This window comes from Abrus precatorius, unplaced genomic scaffold (assembly GCF_003935025.1).
Source record: "Abrus precatorius isolate BTA unplaced genomic scaffold, Abrus_2018 Scaffold9, whole genome shotgun sequence".
In the NCBI taxonomy this organism is placed as follows: domain Eukaryota; kingdom Viridiplantae; phylum Streptophyta; class Magnoliopsida; order Fabales; family Fabaceae; genus Abrus; species Abrus precatorius.
The window spans coordinates 667,493-685,337 of record NW_020874439.1 but is presented as its reverse complement, the minus strand read 5'-3'; the positions used below and the strand labels follow the sequence as shown (position 1 = coordinate 685,337).

General features: G+C 23.5%; 1 protein-coding gene across 1 annotated transcript; it reads right to left on the bottom strand.

The window, feature by feature from the left end:
- Positions 1 to 559: 559 nt before the first annotated feature.
- Positions 560 to 2,432, bottom strand: LOC113850417 (dCTP pyrophosphatase 1). The gene is made up of 2 exons (XM_027480963.1): positions 2,214 to 2,432; positions 560 to 1,156 (listed from the first exon to the last, which is right to left on the bottom strand). Exons 1-2 carry the CDS (start codon positions 2,334 to 2,336, stop codon positions 848 to 850), a joined length of 432 nt encoding a protein of 143 aa, XP_027336764.1. The 5' UTR covers positions 2,337 to 2,432; the 3' UTR covers positions 560 to 847.
- Between the last annotated feature and the right edge of the window lie 15,413 nt (positions 2,433 to 17,845).

Here is a 17,845-nt window from a genome sequence, read left to right as displayed (position 1 = left end):
AAAACACCACTGAATCCTGAATTTCCATTTCTTGAGTTATTAACTAACTTTAAAAATACTTTATTTTAAAATTATACTCATGCCATATTTTAATTAATTATAATATAAAAAATTCCACACTCATTATATATTAGAAATGAGCTTTTTATTTATTTTATGTCTATTTAAGGTTTAATTGGGTAAAATTAATTCTAATAAATATAATTAAATTTCATGTATAAAATTAATTTAAAGAATGTTATGCTTATTAAAAAAATAATTTTAAAATACGGTTAATATAAAAAAAATTTACACTATCAATTAATTAAAATACATTGTAAATATAATTTTAATATTAACTATTACAAAATAATTATTATCAATATTTATGAATGAATGACAATAAAAAAAGTTCACTCTTTCAATATATTTAAATTAAATTTTATTAAAGTGTACATGTTTTATTAAAAAAATATAAAAAATAATAACCATCTGATATCACACGATTAATTCCCTCATTTGGTAAAATGTAATACACGTTTGAGTAAAAGCATAATTAAAAATTACGGGAAAAGAATAAGATTCGGGAAAGAAATCATATATGAGAGAATTGGCGGTTCTAATAATGCATCATAATTGAATTGTTCCCAAAATATAAAAAGCAAATTAACCAAAAACGGAAGAAAGAGAAACCATCAAATCTCATATCTGTCACGGGGATTTGATTCTGTCAAAACAGTAACAAAAAACTGAGAACAAATGTACCAAACCACGAGACAGTAGTTTTCATGCAATGGTAGCACAGAACAAACCATTGTACAAAATCCACCAAAGTGCCCGTAATTCAGCTAAAGACATTCACTACACATTATGTATCACCATCAGTGGCAGTGCCATTATTGGTACAAGTGACGGTGGCAGAGGAGTCCTCATCTTGTTTGGTTGAAACCTCTTTGCACACTTTTGCAGGGTATTTTATAGCATTGAGTTCAACCTTTCTCAAAGCAGCTTTGCCAAGATCAACGCCACAAATGTCAGAGAGCCTCACAAGGTAGAGCAATACATCAGATAACTCTTCCCCAAGATGAACCTTTTCCTCCTCTTTCCAATTTGGAAGACCCTTTGGAACCTCACCTTTCCACTGAAATATCTCAGACAATTCTCCTACTTCACCCACCTATCAATAAAAAAATCGTTTCATTATCTTAACATAAAAAAATCGAATGTGATTTTTTGCATTTTTTATATGTATAAATATTTTAAAATATACTTTGAAATCAAACAAAATATTTTTTTTAATCAGCACATTTTGCTATCACCATAATATTCTTTTGAACATGATGGAAAGAGAAGAGATGATACCCAAATTTTATATCATAGCAGCTTGAGTACAACATAAATCCTACTTTTGCCCCACTTTTGCGGTCTAGGAGGGAACAAAAGTTAGAAAAGTTCAGCACAATTGAAGGTCGAAGAAAATTGCATATATTCTTTAGTAATAGTTAAATCGAATATATTCGTATTGCAAAGTAGATTTTGACTTGGGTTTGACAATTGACAAATTGACAAGAATTCAAAAATAGACCATGAAAAATATGAATGACGAAAGATAAATGCATGCTTGAATAGTAAAATGGGCTGTGACTCCTCGTGCCCCAACTCACCGTGTTTCATGGGGGTTAACGTGACTATTGGAAAAAATAAATAAAAGTTAAAAATAATTGTATTCTAAAAAATATGCTTAGCTAAAAACATTTTGTTTCGAAATAAGAACTTAGTATTAAATTCCGTTATAAATTTACTTTTACAATAAAAAATTTAACATATTCTCTTTCTTCAAACTAATTTAAAGTATAATAATTTATAAAATTAAGATTATACAAAATCAAAAGGAAGCCCCCGCCCCCAAAAAAAAGAAAAAGAAAAGCCCCAACTTGCTAGGATAAAAAAACAACTTTATACAGACATCAAGAATCTGTGCCAATCCCACTCATAAATCAAATGAAAATCAAAACCCACAAAGAACAGATTATAAATATAAAAAAGAGATTCTTCTTCTCTGCACCCTTCTTTCGTTGATCATAAAAGCCACAACGCAAACCTCGCCAAAAATTACCCTAAAATAATAATATTCTCAAAAAGACTAAACGCCAAACCAATAAAGCTCATATAAGGGTGCAACACTAACTCAGAAAAAGACCATTTTTTTCATGGGTATTGGAAAAGAAGCATACCAGAGCCAAAAGAAGGTTCCTTGGACTATGAAATCGCTCCCAATCCCTTTCCTTTGCAAACTGAGACATTAACTGCTTCAGCATATCAAGGGTCACAGTACCTTCATCAGCAACACCGGTCATCTTGAAGAGAAGAGTAGGAAAAAATAAAGGAGAACCAAAAAGAGAAGAGTGAAGAAAGGCAAAGAAGGAAGAGAAGGGAAATTAAGGAATGAGAGTAGAAAACAATGTCTTATTGTGACAGATTATATAGAAAATAAAAATAATAATATATGGAAAGAAGGAAAGGGTGAGAAAAAGAAGGCCAAAGAAGGGGTGCTTGCTGCTTGCACAGTCGTTTTCGCAACTTGGGAATTGGAATCGAATGCGCGTCTTTTTTTTTGTTGTCTAACTTGTCGAAAGATAAAAAAAATTATATGATGAGTTTTAATTAAAAATTACAGAATTTAATGAAATTTAATGTATTAATTGTATTAAATGTTATAATTTATTATATATAATTTTTATACGTTAAAATATATTTTAAATATATTATTTAATATATGGTTTTAACATGTATTTAATGTAGCGATTTTTTTAGTTTAATTAATATATAAATAATTTAATATTTTCTATACTGCATTTAATTATTGTAACAGTAATAATGATAAATTTAAAATTTATATTTAATATTTACACATTTTTAATGATATAATCTTTTATTTTTAAAATATCCTGATATTAAATTGTTTTTAATTTTAATTTTTATAATTTTATCATGCAAATGTTTAAAATGTTTGCTTCTTTCCTTGTTATTTGATACTCATTAACTTACCTGATAGATATAGGTTAAGTTTGAGTCAATTTCTAAAAAAAAAATTTATACAATAAAAAAATTAATATAAAAAATAATAATATTTTTTCATAAATTAAACATAATTTTTATCTTTTTAAATTTTAGAGAAGATAAATAGAAAAATTTTTAAGACTTTCAAAAAATATAAAAGTATAAATTATTTATAACTTATGAAAAAAAAAACTATTCCTTTTTTACACTAATTTTTTTCTTTAAGAACTTATATAAAAGTTTATTCAAACTAAGTTATAATTTTGTTATATATGGCAACTTATTATATACATTAAAAAAATTATACAACAATTGATTTTAGGGAGACATTAAAATAGTTTTATAGAAACTATTAGAATATTTAAACTTGTTTTATGAATTTATTAAAAGTAATGGTTATTTTAAAAATTAGAAATATATTTACTAATGTATTTTTAAAAAAAATATTTATTATATTAAAACATTAATTTTCTAAATTTTTTATAAAATATTTATTTTATCTTTTTTCTAAATTATTGTGATACTAGTATATTTAAACTTCTAATTTAAGTGAATTTAAAATACTTGTAAGTTAATAAAATATTTGTATTTCAAAAATTTAATAATTATCATAATCAATATTCAAATAAACAATTATATATGCACTTATTAATCATATATTTTAATTTTAAGCCAGTCTTTTATTTTTAGACAATTATATCTATTAGGAGTTGTAAAAAGAAGTATTTAAACTCCTAATATTATCATAGAAAAATATTTTAACAAACACTATTTATATAAAATTTGCATTACAATTTACAGAGACTAATAAAATTGTTGATTATATTATAATTTATAATAAAAAATAATTTAAAATAGAAAGTAAGACAAACGAAAAGTAAAAGAAAAAAAAAGTGAGACAAGCATGTATTTGCAACAAAAATTAATGTGTGATTATAACTATAACTTTAGTTTTACATGAGAACTAATAAATATATCTATGCGTTATAAATATTTGCATAAATATATTTATATTTTTTATTAGTTAGTTTAGTTTAAAAATAATTATAATTTAAATATAAAAAATAAATGTAACAATAAAATTTTATTATACTAAATAATATTAAATATAATTACACTAAAAAATATGATAAATATATTTTTATACATAACTTTTTTTTTATATTTTATATATTTTTTATTCTCTTCAACAATAAAATTTTTTATTCTTTTAGTTGATGTAAACGTAAAAAAAAATTATAAATAAATTAAAGATAATGTGAAAATAAAATTAATTAGTAAAAATTAATTATTTTTAAATATAAGTAATGTAAATTTATTATATTATTATTGTTATTAAATATTTTAAAATAAAAATATAAAAAAAAATATATACTAATGAGTAGAAATATAATAACAAATATTTTTCAATAAATAATAAGATTTAGTGTTATACTAAAGTAAGATACATTTGAATGAAGTCTAATTATTTTTTCAAAAATTAAAATAAATATTAACAGAAATTTATTTGATAAATTATGTATAAAATTATTAATTTATAATTATAAAATAACATATTTAAATTTAACTTATAATAAGTAAATATATACTAATAATTAATGATTTTAATTTAAAATATTTTGTAACTTTTAAATAGGTATTAATTTTAAAAATATGATATCATAAATAATTATATTAATATAAAATATATATTTATTTTATATAAAAATATATATTTATCTTACTTTATATTTTATGTATAATTTAATTTATAAGTAGAGAATGAATTATAAGTATATCACATGATTGAGTACTCTAAAAAAAATTTAAAAGCATTCAAAATTTAATTCTAAATTCAAAAAAATTTACATAATTAGAATATAAAATGTTAATAAATAAATATAATTTTAAATATTAATATTAAAATTATTGAAATAAATATTTTTATAATATTTTAAAAATTAATTCATGTCTTTAAAATGTGAAAAAAATATTAAAAATGTTATAATTTATTTATTTGTTCATTTATTATAGTATAAAAATATTAAATATACAAATCCAACAATTATAATAAGATTTTAATAACAAATTTATATATTACAGTTTTATTATAATAATATTTAATATTATTTAATTTATTTTAATTATTATTATTAATTATTTTTAATTTAAAATTTAAATTCATAACTATTAATGTAACATTTAAAAGCAAATAACACCATTCTTAAAATTTAATTAAAAATAATTTCAGTTAAAGATGAATAAAAAAATAAAAACAAATAAATTATCATATCACTGTTTGATTTTGTTATAATCAAAATTTTGTATAAATTTTTTGAAATTTTCTTACGTAAAAAAAATAAATAAATCTTATAATATCAATATTTTTAATAGTATATACATAATTTAAATATCAATATTAAAATGACAATGAACAATTAAAATTTAGTTAAAAAAATGAAAGTATTATTAATAGTTACCATTATAAAAAAAATAATATAATTTCTATACTGAATGAATTTATAAAATGAGTAATACTTTGTATGTCAATAATGACATAAATATTTGTTAATTCGGATGTAAAAATAAAAACATCACTCTAATACATACTTCACATAAATTTAATCAAATAAAAATAAAATATAATACATTATACCACTTAAAAAAATATATTTTTATGTTTATTAAATAAATAAAAAATATTTTTATATAATTTACTGCAACAAAATAAAATATATGAACCTAATATATATATATATATATATATATATATATATATATATATATATACTTGCTTGGACAAATAACTCTTGAAAATTTATATTATTGTAATATATAAATACAAAATAATATGATATAAAGAATTATTGACAAATTTTTAAGAGTTATATAAGAATTACTTATACAGGTAAAAATAAAGATATGTTTAGTGATATATCAGAAGATAAAAAATTAATTTAATAAATTTATTTTAATTTATATTATAATTTATCTGTCTTTTTATTATAAAATAATTTAATAATATGCAATACAAAACTATAATTTTGTGAGTGTGTATAATTTTTTTATTTCAAATATATTTTATTTTTTAATACACACTTTTAAATACTAAATATATTAAACTAATTAATAAAATTATTTAAATCAATACCATTCAAATTTGAATAATACTTAAAATAACTTATATAATTTCATTTTCAATAAAATTATTTAAATCAATACCATTCATAATTCTTTTAAAAGATAATTAAACAGATAACGTTTTTTAATATAAATAGTCTAACATTCAGAAGTAATGAGTTGAACTAATGAACATTAGTGTCTTAGAAATTCTAATTCCTCCGATAGAAAGAGGGAGAAAAGGGAAATCTCAACAAAGAGGTTACCTTTTAAGATTATTGAAGAGTTGGGTCAGCACATGGTATTAGGGAGACAAATAGGGCTATTTATGGTCTTAAACATTGGTGCCATCATAATAATTACGGTTTGATGGTGTCTGGCATCAAAATGATCATTGTTTCATCAAAATGATTATGGTTTGATGGTGTCTACTAATATTCCAGTTTGCATATATTGGATTCTAAAAGATAATGTCGCAGGTGTTGGTGTTTACATAATGATTTTTTTGTTTCTTTTCTTTTCTTCATTGTTACACATGTCTTGTTCACCACCCAAAAAATAAACCTTTTTTTTCTTCTTACATTCAAATTAGCATATAACTCTAAAATTCCTTCAACAAACCACCAAAGCACGCATAAGAAAAAGGCTATAAAAGAATATGTTTTAATAAATTCAATATTTTTAATATATAATTAATCTCTAAAATTATTTCACATTTTATTATTTAATCAAAATAATTAATCTCGGAACAATTTGTTATATTTTAGTGAACAAATTAATAAATAATTTATATTTTATTTTTAAAATAAATATAATTAATCGTAATTTTTTTCATCATCATGATTTAAATTGATTGCACATTGCGATTAATCTGAGTAAATCAATTATGATGTAATAGACATATATATCATTAAAACTAAATTTTTAAATAAACAATTTTGTACATCTATTATACTATAATTTGATATTTTAATATTTGAATATTTTATTTGTAATTTTGTATTATATTTAAAATATTTTAAAAAATTATTTATTTTACAATGATATTTATATTTTGTTAGTTCATAAAATAATGTTAAATTTTTTTAATTTCAGTTAAGGAGTTGTGAATAAGAGGTACATGTATAAGAATTTAGATATTTAAAAAATATAAAAATAAGGATCAAAACTATTATCCAACAAGAAAAACATGTATAATTTTATAAAATACACCTGTGAAAGTGAGTACTGTAATTACCTATTCAACCTCTAATCATTATCATCCATAAGACTCACAAATATTAAGATATAAGTTGAAGTATTTAGTTACAAATAATTTGTTATTAAAATTATTTTTGTTTTGTTATATTATTAAAATTTTTTTTTATATTTTCAATCAATTAGAATATATTATAGAAATAATTTTTTAAAATTTAACAATTTTTTGTAATATAAAATTTATAATTAAATAATAATACACAAATTATTTATATTGTCAATATATTTTAATAAGATTTCTATATTAACAATAAAATTTAAACCCACGTATTTGTAAAATAAGAATTAAGTTCTCATAAATGGAACAAAATTTCATTATATAAAATTAAAAAGATATAACAATAAAAAAAAATACATTTACTATACTATAAAAATAAGATGTGCACTAAACCACATTTACAATATTATGTCACTTTATTGACCGTGACAATGTTGGAATATCCATGGGCTATGATCTAATCATGTGTGGCACACTTGATGACATGATACTCAATCAATCAAGGAAGTGAAAAGAGAAATGGAAAGAAGAGACAAGGACACAGGAAAAATAAACGGGACCAGCATAATTATTGCAAGCATATTTTTATACCATATATCATAACTTTCAAGTTAATTTAATTTGTAGAATCCTATAGATTTACCAAAATTTAATTTGCTCTTGATAATTTAAAATTTTATTAGTAGTTAAAGGTTAATTTCATTAAATTTTTATTAAATATAACATAGTATTCGATGACTTGCTAACATTATGTTTTTTAAATTAATAAAAAAAATTACATAACAGAGTTTTTATTTCTAAAACTATGTATTTGATGACTGGTAAAATTTAGGTTTCATTTAAATTACGGATGAAATGGAGACAAAAAAAAATAGAAGTATTATAAATAAAATTTTTTGTTGTTGTTTGAATAAGTTAAAATTAATGGGAAGGAAATATTTTGTTTTCTACTTGGAGAATAAAAAATGAAAAAATAAAATAGATTAAAAATAATTATAAAAATTTAAAATTAATATATAAGATTGGTTTTTTTATTACATTTGAGGGGTAAAATTTATTCTTAAATTTGGACTAGTTAACACTTAATCGAGTTTCACTTAGACAAACAAGTGTCTCGTTCAGGTGAAAATATTAGAAAATTAAGTAAAAACCTTTATATGATATTTTTGTCTAAGTAAGAGTAGACTTCGCTCAAGTAAGAATGCGCAAGTTTTATAGGAGTATTTTTAAGGAACTTCCATTATAAAAATTTGCATTAGAAGCCATCTTTCCTTCTTGGAGAAACTTTCCTTAAACCCTGACCCTTTCTTGAATCTAGACTTGATCATTTATGTCAAGTGATCCAAGTAAGTTTCTCGAAGTTTAGTTTTCTAATATCTATATTTTCTCTATTTTTTATTTTGTCAAAAGTGCTATGTTTTGTAATATTTAGGAAGAACTTAGTCACTTAGACAATATCTTCCACAAATCTTCTTTCAAATCTTATCAAGGTAAGAAGAGCTTTATCCTATCATTAAAACATAGTAAATATTATGTGCTCATGAGAGTATAATGGTGTATTTTTTTTCTTTGTTTGTAAATATATGTTGGAATGAGATTTTGATTGTTGTGAAAAGTTGATGATGCATATTTGGTTGACCTTGAGTGATTGTAATGTACTTTCCTCAATATATGTGATATGGACTTAGTTTGGAGGTGCTTTACTTTAGGCACGATTTATTTGATTAAACGATGAGAATGAGATGAAAGAAAGTGTATTATGAGTAAAAATTGATGAATGAATTAGTATGACTGGTTACAGAGATACACTAGAGATGTATAATATAGAGTCGATTGTGAAAATTTAAAGAAAATGTAGGGTAGTAAATGACATTCGCCTATATGTACACAACATATTTGAGAACGAATGTATCATATTGCCTCACACTCATTTTTTGACCAATGTTCCTGAGTGTACTTTTGCTAAAGGTTCTTATATTATATATATTGTATCCATGTGTATTAGCTAATCGGCGACTATTTACCTATATACGTGAGACTCTCTAGTTGCGACAGGACTAACCTTTAAAAAATTCCTATAATTCATTAAAAGTATTTACTTTATATAATAATTTTTTACTATAAACTTATAGATAAATAAAATTACTTAAAAAATAGATAAAAATAATTAAATTTATATAGTGTTAAATATTTAAAATATTATTGTTATTAAATAATACAATAATTTATTATGAAATTAAGTTACATATTTAACTAATTTTTATTTGTATTATTGATAATTATTAAATCATAGTAATATTTTTTATTTATATAATTTTACAGATAATTTTCTAACATATTATTTTTTAATTTTATTTGAGTATTAATTATAAAATTATTTATATTTTAATATTATTATATAGTTATTTTTTATTTTTTTATTTTTTTAAAAAATATTTCATGAATATCACATCTTAAAATAAAATTTTTTAGTCACAATGGAAATACAAAGTTGACACCAAAAAATAATGTTAACTAAATTTGTTAAGTTATTTGTCGTTATCAAAATGTTCAAAATAATTTATTAAAATAAAATTTAATGTGGAAAAAAATAAAATACAACACTATCATCATAAAAATTATAAACATACTATACTTCATATTGTAAAATTCATGAATTTAGATAGGTAACTTGAACTAAACCAAAAATTAATAAATGTTTATAAATTTAAATTTTGTGTCATCTTAATTTGGTAGAATTTATTTTTAAAGTAAAATAATTTAATTTGATAATATTAATATAAATTTTTATATTAAAAATATATATTTTGGTTAGTTTTAAATAAAATAATTTTAAAAAATAAACAAACACATATATCTTTTAATAAAAAAAATAACATAATAATTATTAATTAATTTTTAACAAGGTAACCTAACTCATCTTTAACCTTAACCTTAATCTATATATTTTTTATATATCAAAATCTAAGGTTAAAATAAATGAAACTATGCAGTAAATTATATAAAGTAAGTTGTAGGCTATATCTTCATTTTGACAACTCTACATGTAACTAGAAATGAATTGCATAATTATGTTCTATTTTCTTTATCATGTTGTTGCAGACCAAGTACACATATTTTTACTTTATCAGTGGACTTATGCCATACAATTTTTTATTTTTTTTTGTGATAACAGTTCTTAGAATAGAAATAAGTATTAGGTGTCAATAGTTTTTCTATCATTTTAAACATTAGAATGGAAGTAGTGAAATAAGTTTATGGTCTAAAGTTGAGATGCATACTAACCCGTTATTTTGACCATACACTTTAAAATTGCAAGTGTTGCATCTATCTTTTAATTTACTTGCATTTGTTATCTCTAGTCACTTTCATTGCCATTTGAAAATTTTATCATCAACAATTTCAAATGTTTGTACTGTTTTCTTTCTTTCTTTCTTTTTCTGATTATTTTTCTTTGGAGATATATTGAAATATTATATTTGTGAGTAGGTAACTTTGATGATGTTCTTCGCATACGGCACATGTATCATTAAACAATATTATTTTTTTAAAAATTAAAAATATATTATATAACTTTTGAGATTTAATAAAATTTAAATTTTTTAAAAAATTATATACTGTAATTATCAATAAAAAATTTCTATTACATTAAATAAAATTAAAATAAATTATAAAAAACTTAAAATTTAAATTAGTTTGAGTTAAAAAAATAAATACATAACATAAACAAAACTACTTGATATGATAAAAATTAATATTTGATATAATTTTAAAATTGATTTTATTTAAAAAAATTCTTATAAAATACTCTCGTTTCACAATTTTCTTAAAACCACTCTTATTAAAAAATTTATTCAAAAACAGTACTAACAATTTATATGTAACACTTCTTATGTGAGTGCAAATTCATAAAAGAGTGTTTTTAGGAACTATCTTAAAACATAGTACCTTTGAGAACTCTCTTTATTAGAGTGTAAGTACATTTTGTCCTATATGATAGAAAAGGATCTCATAATCCTAAATTAATTTTATCTAATCGCAAATAACAAGTTTATCTATGAAAAGCATATCTCATAATATTAGTGTCTATGATGATTTTTTAAAAAATATTTTTACATTACATAATTTTTTTAATTTAACATTAATTTAAAATTTTTATAACTTTAATTTAAATTTATCGTTTTATTTAGTATAATAAAATATTTGTTATTAATAATTACAAAATTTAATCTTTTTAAATTTATAAATTTATTTAACTTTTAAATACACTTAATATATTTTAAAATTTTTAATTTAATAATCCCAGTATTGCTGGAATAAATTATTGGCTACGGTAGAAATTGATTTTCATTTTAATGTTGTACTTAATGGTTGAAAAATTAATTATTTTATATTTTTCGATACACATTTAACTAAAAAAATTGATTTCTTATTTCTTTAATACTTTTCTATAATGATTAATTGAAATTATAAAATTAAAAATAGTTACTATTTTTAATAACTTTTAACAATTATAAACAACTTTTTTTTTATGATCACCGGGCATAACCAGCCCAAAACAAAAATAAATAATTTAAAATGTATTAAATATTTTAAAACCAGGCTAATTATAAAACTGGTAAGGATACTTTTTATGGTCCTATGTCAATGACCAAAGTCTCTCCAAGTTTAAAAGGGTTTAAGGCTATTTTTCCTGCTTATAGTTCATATCTCTCGTTGGCCCGAGAAACTTTCGCACACAGTTCAAACACAAAACCTCTTACTAATTATAGTACTGGTAAGGATACTAATATATAGTTTATCGGTCTTATTGGGATTAAATCAATATAATTAAATGTATATTAAAATTATTTAGTATAGTTAGTTATAAATTAATATAAAATTATATAAAAAAAATTAGGTAAAATTTTAAAGAATATAAAATAATATTACATGTTATATAAGATAAAAATTATAATAAATATTTAAATGATAATAACCTATTTGTAAATTTCATATATGAATCCTGATTTATTTTTAAAAATCAAATAAAAATTTCAAAATTATTTAAAATTTATTTATTTTGAAAAAGTTGGTTAAACAAAATTTTATGAGCCTGACTTTACCTAATTTTTGACTGATTTTATTATGTTCTTTCCTAATATAAGAAGATTAAAATATTCTTTTAAATAATATTTGCTTAGTAAATGATTCTTTACGTCAGCATTCGATTTGCACAAAGGTGTGGTGATCTATACTACCTAGAGTTTATCATTTTTAAATGATTCTTTGAATTAGCCTATACTCGTTCTGCTTAGTTTATATTTGATAACGATCAACTTTGAGAGTTAAATAATCATCTGATATGGGTACTGGATAACATATTTTAATTGAGTGGGGAAAGCATTATATGCTAACATTTCATGAAATCAATATATTTTTTATTTCTCTTAAAAAATAACAATGATTTGAATCCAAATACTCAAGCTATATTTACTAAGCTTAATTTCAAAGGCATTCAAAGTCTAATTTAATCTAATCAATACAACCTTGAAAACTTTATTCTTGTCAAATCGAATTTTTAATGGTCTTATAACAACTTTTTATTGCGCTACTCTGGTTATCGATTTTTTAAAGTACTTTTTAGTTAGATTTAATTTCTTTTATATGTTTAGCTTTTGACATAATAACCATTCAGTAAAAATTTTGAGTTAAACTTTCCTAAATCTGTATTACAAGAATTAATTTACAAAAATTACCAATGAAATCAAGGTTTGTTACTGCATGGTAACACATGATCGATAAATTACATATATCAAATTTTAATAAGTAGTATTTCGAAGGAGAAAGGGATATAATTGCAAAAGCTTGCTTGAATAAAACGAAACTAACATGCTAATCCAATGCATTTAGTAAAACCACAAAAATGGCTTCCTAATAATTGTTTAACACATTAATGTACTCATTCATCATGCGATTCGCGTTAGTGCATGTGTTCGTGTGTACATCGACATGGATTTATTGTTTTAAATACTTACTTTGTTTAATAATATTTTAAACATTAAAATTTATTAATTTAATTGTTAAATCGAATGACATGGTGTAAGCAATTATTAATGTGAACTCTTGATTTGTTTGATAGATGAAATTCAATGTCAAGAATTGTCATGAAATACTACTATCATTATTTTCGGGTTTTTTTACGTAGGTCGTCAAACTATATTCTACTATGCAGGTAATGGGTGTGAGAAAATTCACTAGTAACTTGAAAGTAGAAAAGTCTCTTAAAAGGACATATCCTCTTATGAGGAGCCCAATAGTGAGAAAATAAGGGCAAGGGTCACATGTATAGGAATAAATGATGAATATAAGGTAGCACGTATTTGTAAAGGGTGGCACATGTACAGCTAAGGATAACATTGGGGTGGTAGGAAAACTGTTAAGAGTAAGTAAATGTATTAGGGGAAGATTTTTGTGATGATCCAAAATAAGAAGAGGAAGAAAAAGTAGTGGATGTGATGATCTCCTTTTGTAAGTCGTATGCACTATATGGTATAGGGATGATAATCTTCATGAGAAGTTTGACAGGGTATCAGGATTCCGAGAAAGATACCTAAAAAAAATTGTGTTTGACCTTGGAACATATTTTATTAGTTTAAACGATGGTGAATCTAGTCTCTATGATCCTCTTTAGGATCGATCTCATTAAGAAAGATAGGTAGTTATCATGCGATGATTACTAGAAAATGTTGTGAGAAAAATAAGAGATGAAAATATTTTATCTATATTAGAAATAGAATTAGAGACCAATTTTACTATTAGAGACTAAATTTAAAATTTAAAAGAAAAAATTATATAAAATAAGTTAGTAAAGAATGTCAAAGATAAATAATATCCATCTTAAACGTAATTTGTCTTTAATTTCATCTTTATTTAAGCAAGTTAAGAAAATAAACTATATTAGAGATATAATTTAAAGACAATTTAATCGTCTCAAAATATTTTATCAAAAGAGGTCATATAGAAGAAACAAAACATACCAATATTTACTATACTTTCACTATGGTCTAATCATCATCATGTATTCTTGTAAACACTATCTTATGTATTCCTTTTTGTCTTATAATAATTATTCTCCTTCACACACTCATTTTTGTTGCTCCAATCAAGTAAAGTTATATTTGAAATATAGTAGCGGCACTGTGATCATGCAAGTCTTAACCACTATGTTAAGTGCAGTATTTTACTTCGTGATGTAATGTGTGATTGACATTTTTGTCATTTACTTGCTAGCTCATGACGTTGAGGACATGATTGGGTCCATTTTTTTGCATTACAATATAATTTACACTCAATCAATTTCAACATTCATTCTTACACAATTCAAACTTATGACAACAAGGTCACACTATAACATTTCAATCTTCTAGATTCTTATAGACTTTATAATATACAATCATTCACACGAGGTACAACTCAAATTCCATTTACATAGCTCAAGCTATTAGGCCCTTCATGCAATTATATAAGTGGACTTTAGTAGCTTTACTTGGATACAATATCTCATTATATTATACATTTACAATCTCATTAATTCTATTAATTGGTTGACTATACCAAGACAAGGTGACATTTACCAAATGAATAGACATAAACAAGTTCACATTTATACCAAGAAGATTAAATATCAACTAACACTATTTTACATCTACATAAATTAAGGAAACATAGCAAGTTAAATTATTGTATAGATCTAGTTACATTCATCCTTATTCACATAAAAGCATGTACTAGTTAAACCAAAAAGTAAATAACAAATGAGTACATAACCAAAAGTCATTACAACACTGTACTAAACATAACATGTAAGACATTCTACCACACTGTTGGTGGAGTTTGATAACAACTAACTACTACAAGTGAATCACAGGTCTTTTGGTGGTTCTTATTTCTTTTTAGAGTTTGAAGAATCCAATTGTCTAACCACATTAGTAGTATTTAAGAGGTTTGACAGAAAATAGTTTCAGAGAAGGTGAAGAGTAAGGTGTCTTTTTTGGAGGTTTGGATAAAACAGGCCCTACAGGGTCTTTAGGTGACATTAGTTTATGAAACAGACTCTTCAAAGGAAGCGATGCAAGAATAAGTAACAAAAGACTATAAAGGGATGCAGGGTGGATAGTGTTGGTAGGCAACAAGAATTGAGAAGGAAAATATAAAAGGGACCTTAAAGTGTATTTATTGTGTGGAAAGGGCAAAAGTTACTTTTATAAGGATGATGATAACCCAATCGCGAAAGGTGTTGTAATAATTTGATTCATATGCGATCCATTCTCTTCATCTTCCTTAAAGATAACTTTCACCCTTAAGAAAAGGAGGGAGGGTAACATCTTCGATGTTTATAAATATTTAAAACAAAACTAGATACAAATACCATAATTACAAAAAAAAGAGAAGTGAGATGCATATTCAAATAATAGAATTCAGGAATAAATAAATGAAATATGTAATTCACTTTCATATACACATATATGTAGATAACTCAATCAAGCTACGAAGTTCAAGAAAACAATGACGTATGGGTAATGAAAATATAGACAATGGTTTGACATCTGTATAAAATTTCTCGTAATATTTCTTAATTTTATTTCGAATAGTTATGCTATATTAAATGCATGTTTTTATCGTTATTATGAAATTATATCATGGATGCTTAGAATGATGAATAGATATGAGTAATACATTGTTGAGATGATGAAATAGTTCGATATGTGATGATTTAATGAAAGGATTCAATGGAATCTTCGTATTGAAATGTTATTTTTCCAATTTAGCTCAAGTGGCTAAGATGAATTGGCTCATAGTTTAATCGAGAAAATAGTGGATTGATATTGATAGTGTTAAACAGTACGAGAGGAAATTTTATTATTATTCCCTGTGGATGTGCCGAAGGTTGGATGATGAAACTTGAAAGTTTGAAAACGATTCCCTTGTGGCATTGCTTGTAAATAATAAATAATTTTGTTATGATGATAATTGGAGTGATTTTATGTACACAAATATGTTTGTGCACTATTTCACAGAAGCTTTTATTTTAACGTAGTAACATTGAATTTTGGTAGCAATAAGGTGTCACACTTTTCTTGTTCACGATTTAATTCTCTACAATTTTTATTTGAATTAATCACAAAACTCTCCCAATCATACAACTTTTTTTGTATAATTGATATTGAAACAATGTGTGTTTGCATCCTTGTGAGAAATGACCTAGGTTGTTCCCTAAACTGCATGTTTGTTTTGAGGAATCTAGCTTAGTTTTGATACCATTACGACATGGATGTCATTGCGTCTGGTTCATCAACTCCAATGAAGTGAGGGAGTTCACTTTTCCTAAATTCTGATAGCCCTTGATACTCAGGTGGTGGTACTGCTGCGGCAATAACTATTGCTGCTATCTGAACTGCAGCGGCTGCTTGACTTGCAGTTGTTGGATTACCTCCAGACTCTGCCTCACAGTGGCGGTCATAGCCTCCATAGCATGAGCCATTTAGTTTACGTCAGGTGGAGGAGGATTTGAAGCAGGTCTTCTAGGTAGTCTTGCCATCTTAATCACAAAACAAAACCAACTTAGAATATTTACGGCAACCCATATCTCAAATTTACTATTCAGCTATTCAGTTAATCTACTTCAACAAACACATTTACAACAAGATACACTTCAACACATATCAACATAGCACATGCACAAGCTCAACATATAACAACATATAAAAGCAAACTTATCATACATTTCAACTTATTCAGCACAGCATCATGTTATTATTTATAATGTAATGCAAACAACAAAACACAGCTTATTTGACCATTTCACCCAGCTCGACTTACCAACATCTTACTCATTCACCCAGCCTACCTATAGCTCACCCAAGTCTCATAAGCCAAAAATTCTTAACATCTATCATGCTAGAGAACAAAGGTGATCAAACTCATTCTCCCACATAACCAGCCGATTAGAAGACTTTGGCTTAAACTTCACAGCTAAAACTCCTTACTCATAATGCCAAATTTGAAGCCTAGTAACCTCACCCCGTAAGTTTACCTAGACCATTACTCTGATACCACTAAAATGCCACGACCTCTTTTATAAAGAGTCAATAACATTTTTGCTTATCTTTCTTAATTCATTTATTTAATTTAGATTACACTAGATATATGTATATCAGTAAAAGAGTATAAAGTTTTAAAAAATAGAACTCCAATATTTAAATGAACAAATAACAAGCTTCATGGGCCTTTATATACAACATTCAAGTCTTTACGTAAACTCTTACATTTACATCATCTAGTTTGGTGCAAATCAGATACAAATATTTAAAACATAATTACGTTCGTTGACAATTTAGTAACCCAACAAACTAAACATAGACCAAAAAAATGGTCAACTCCATGTTCTTCCCAAAAAGTTGCTAACTTCAA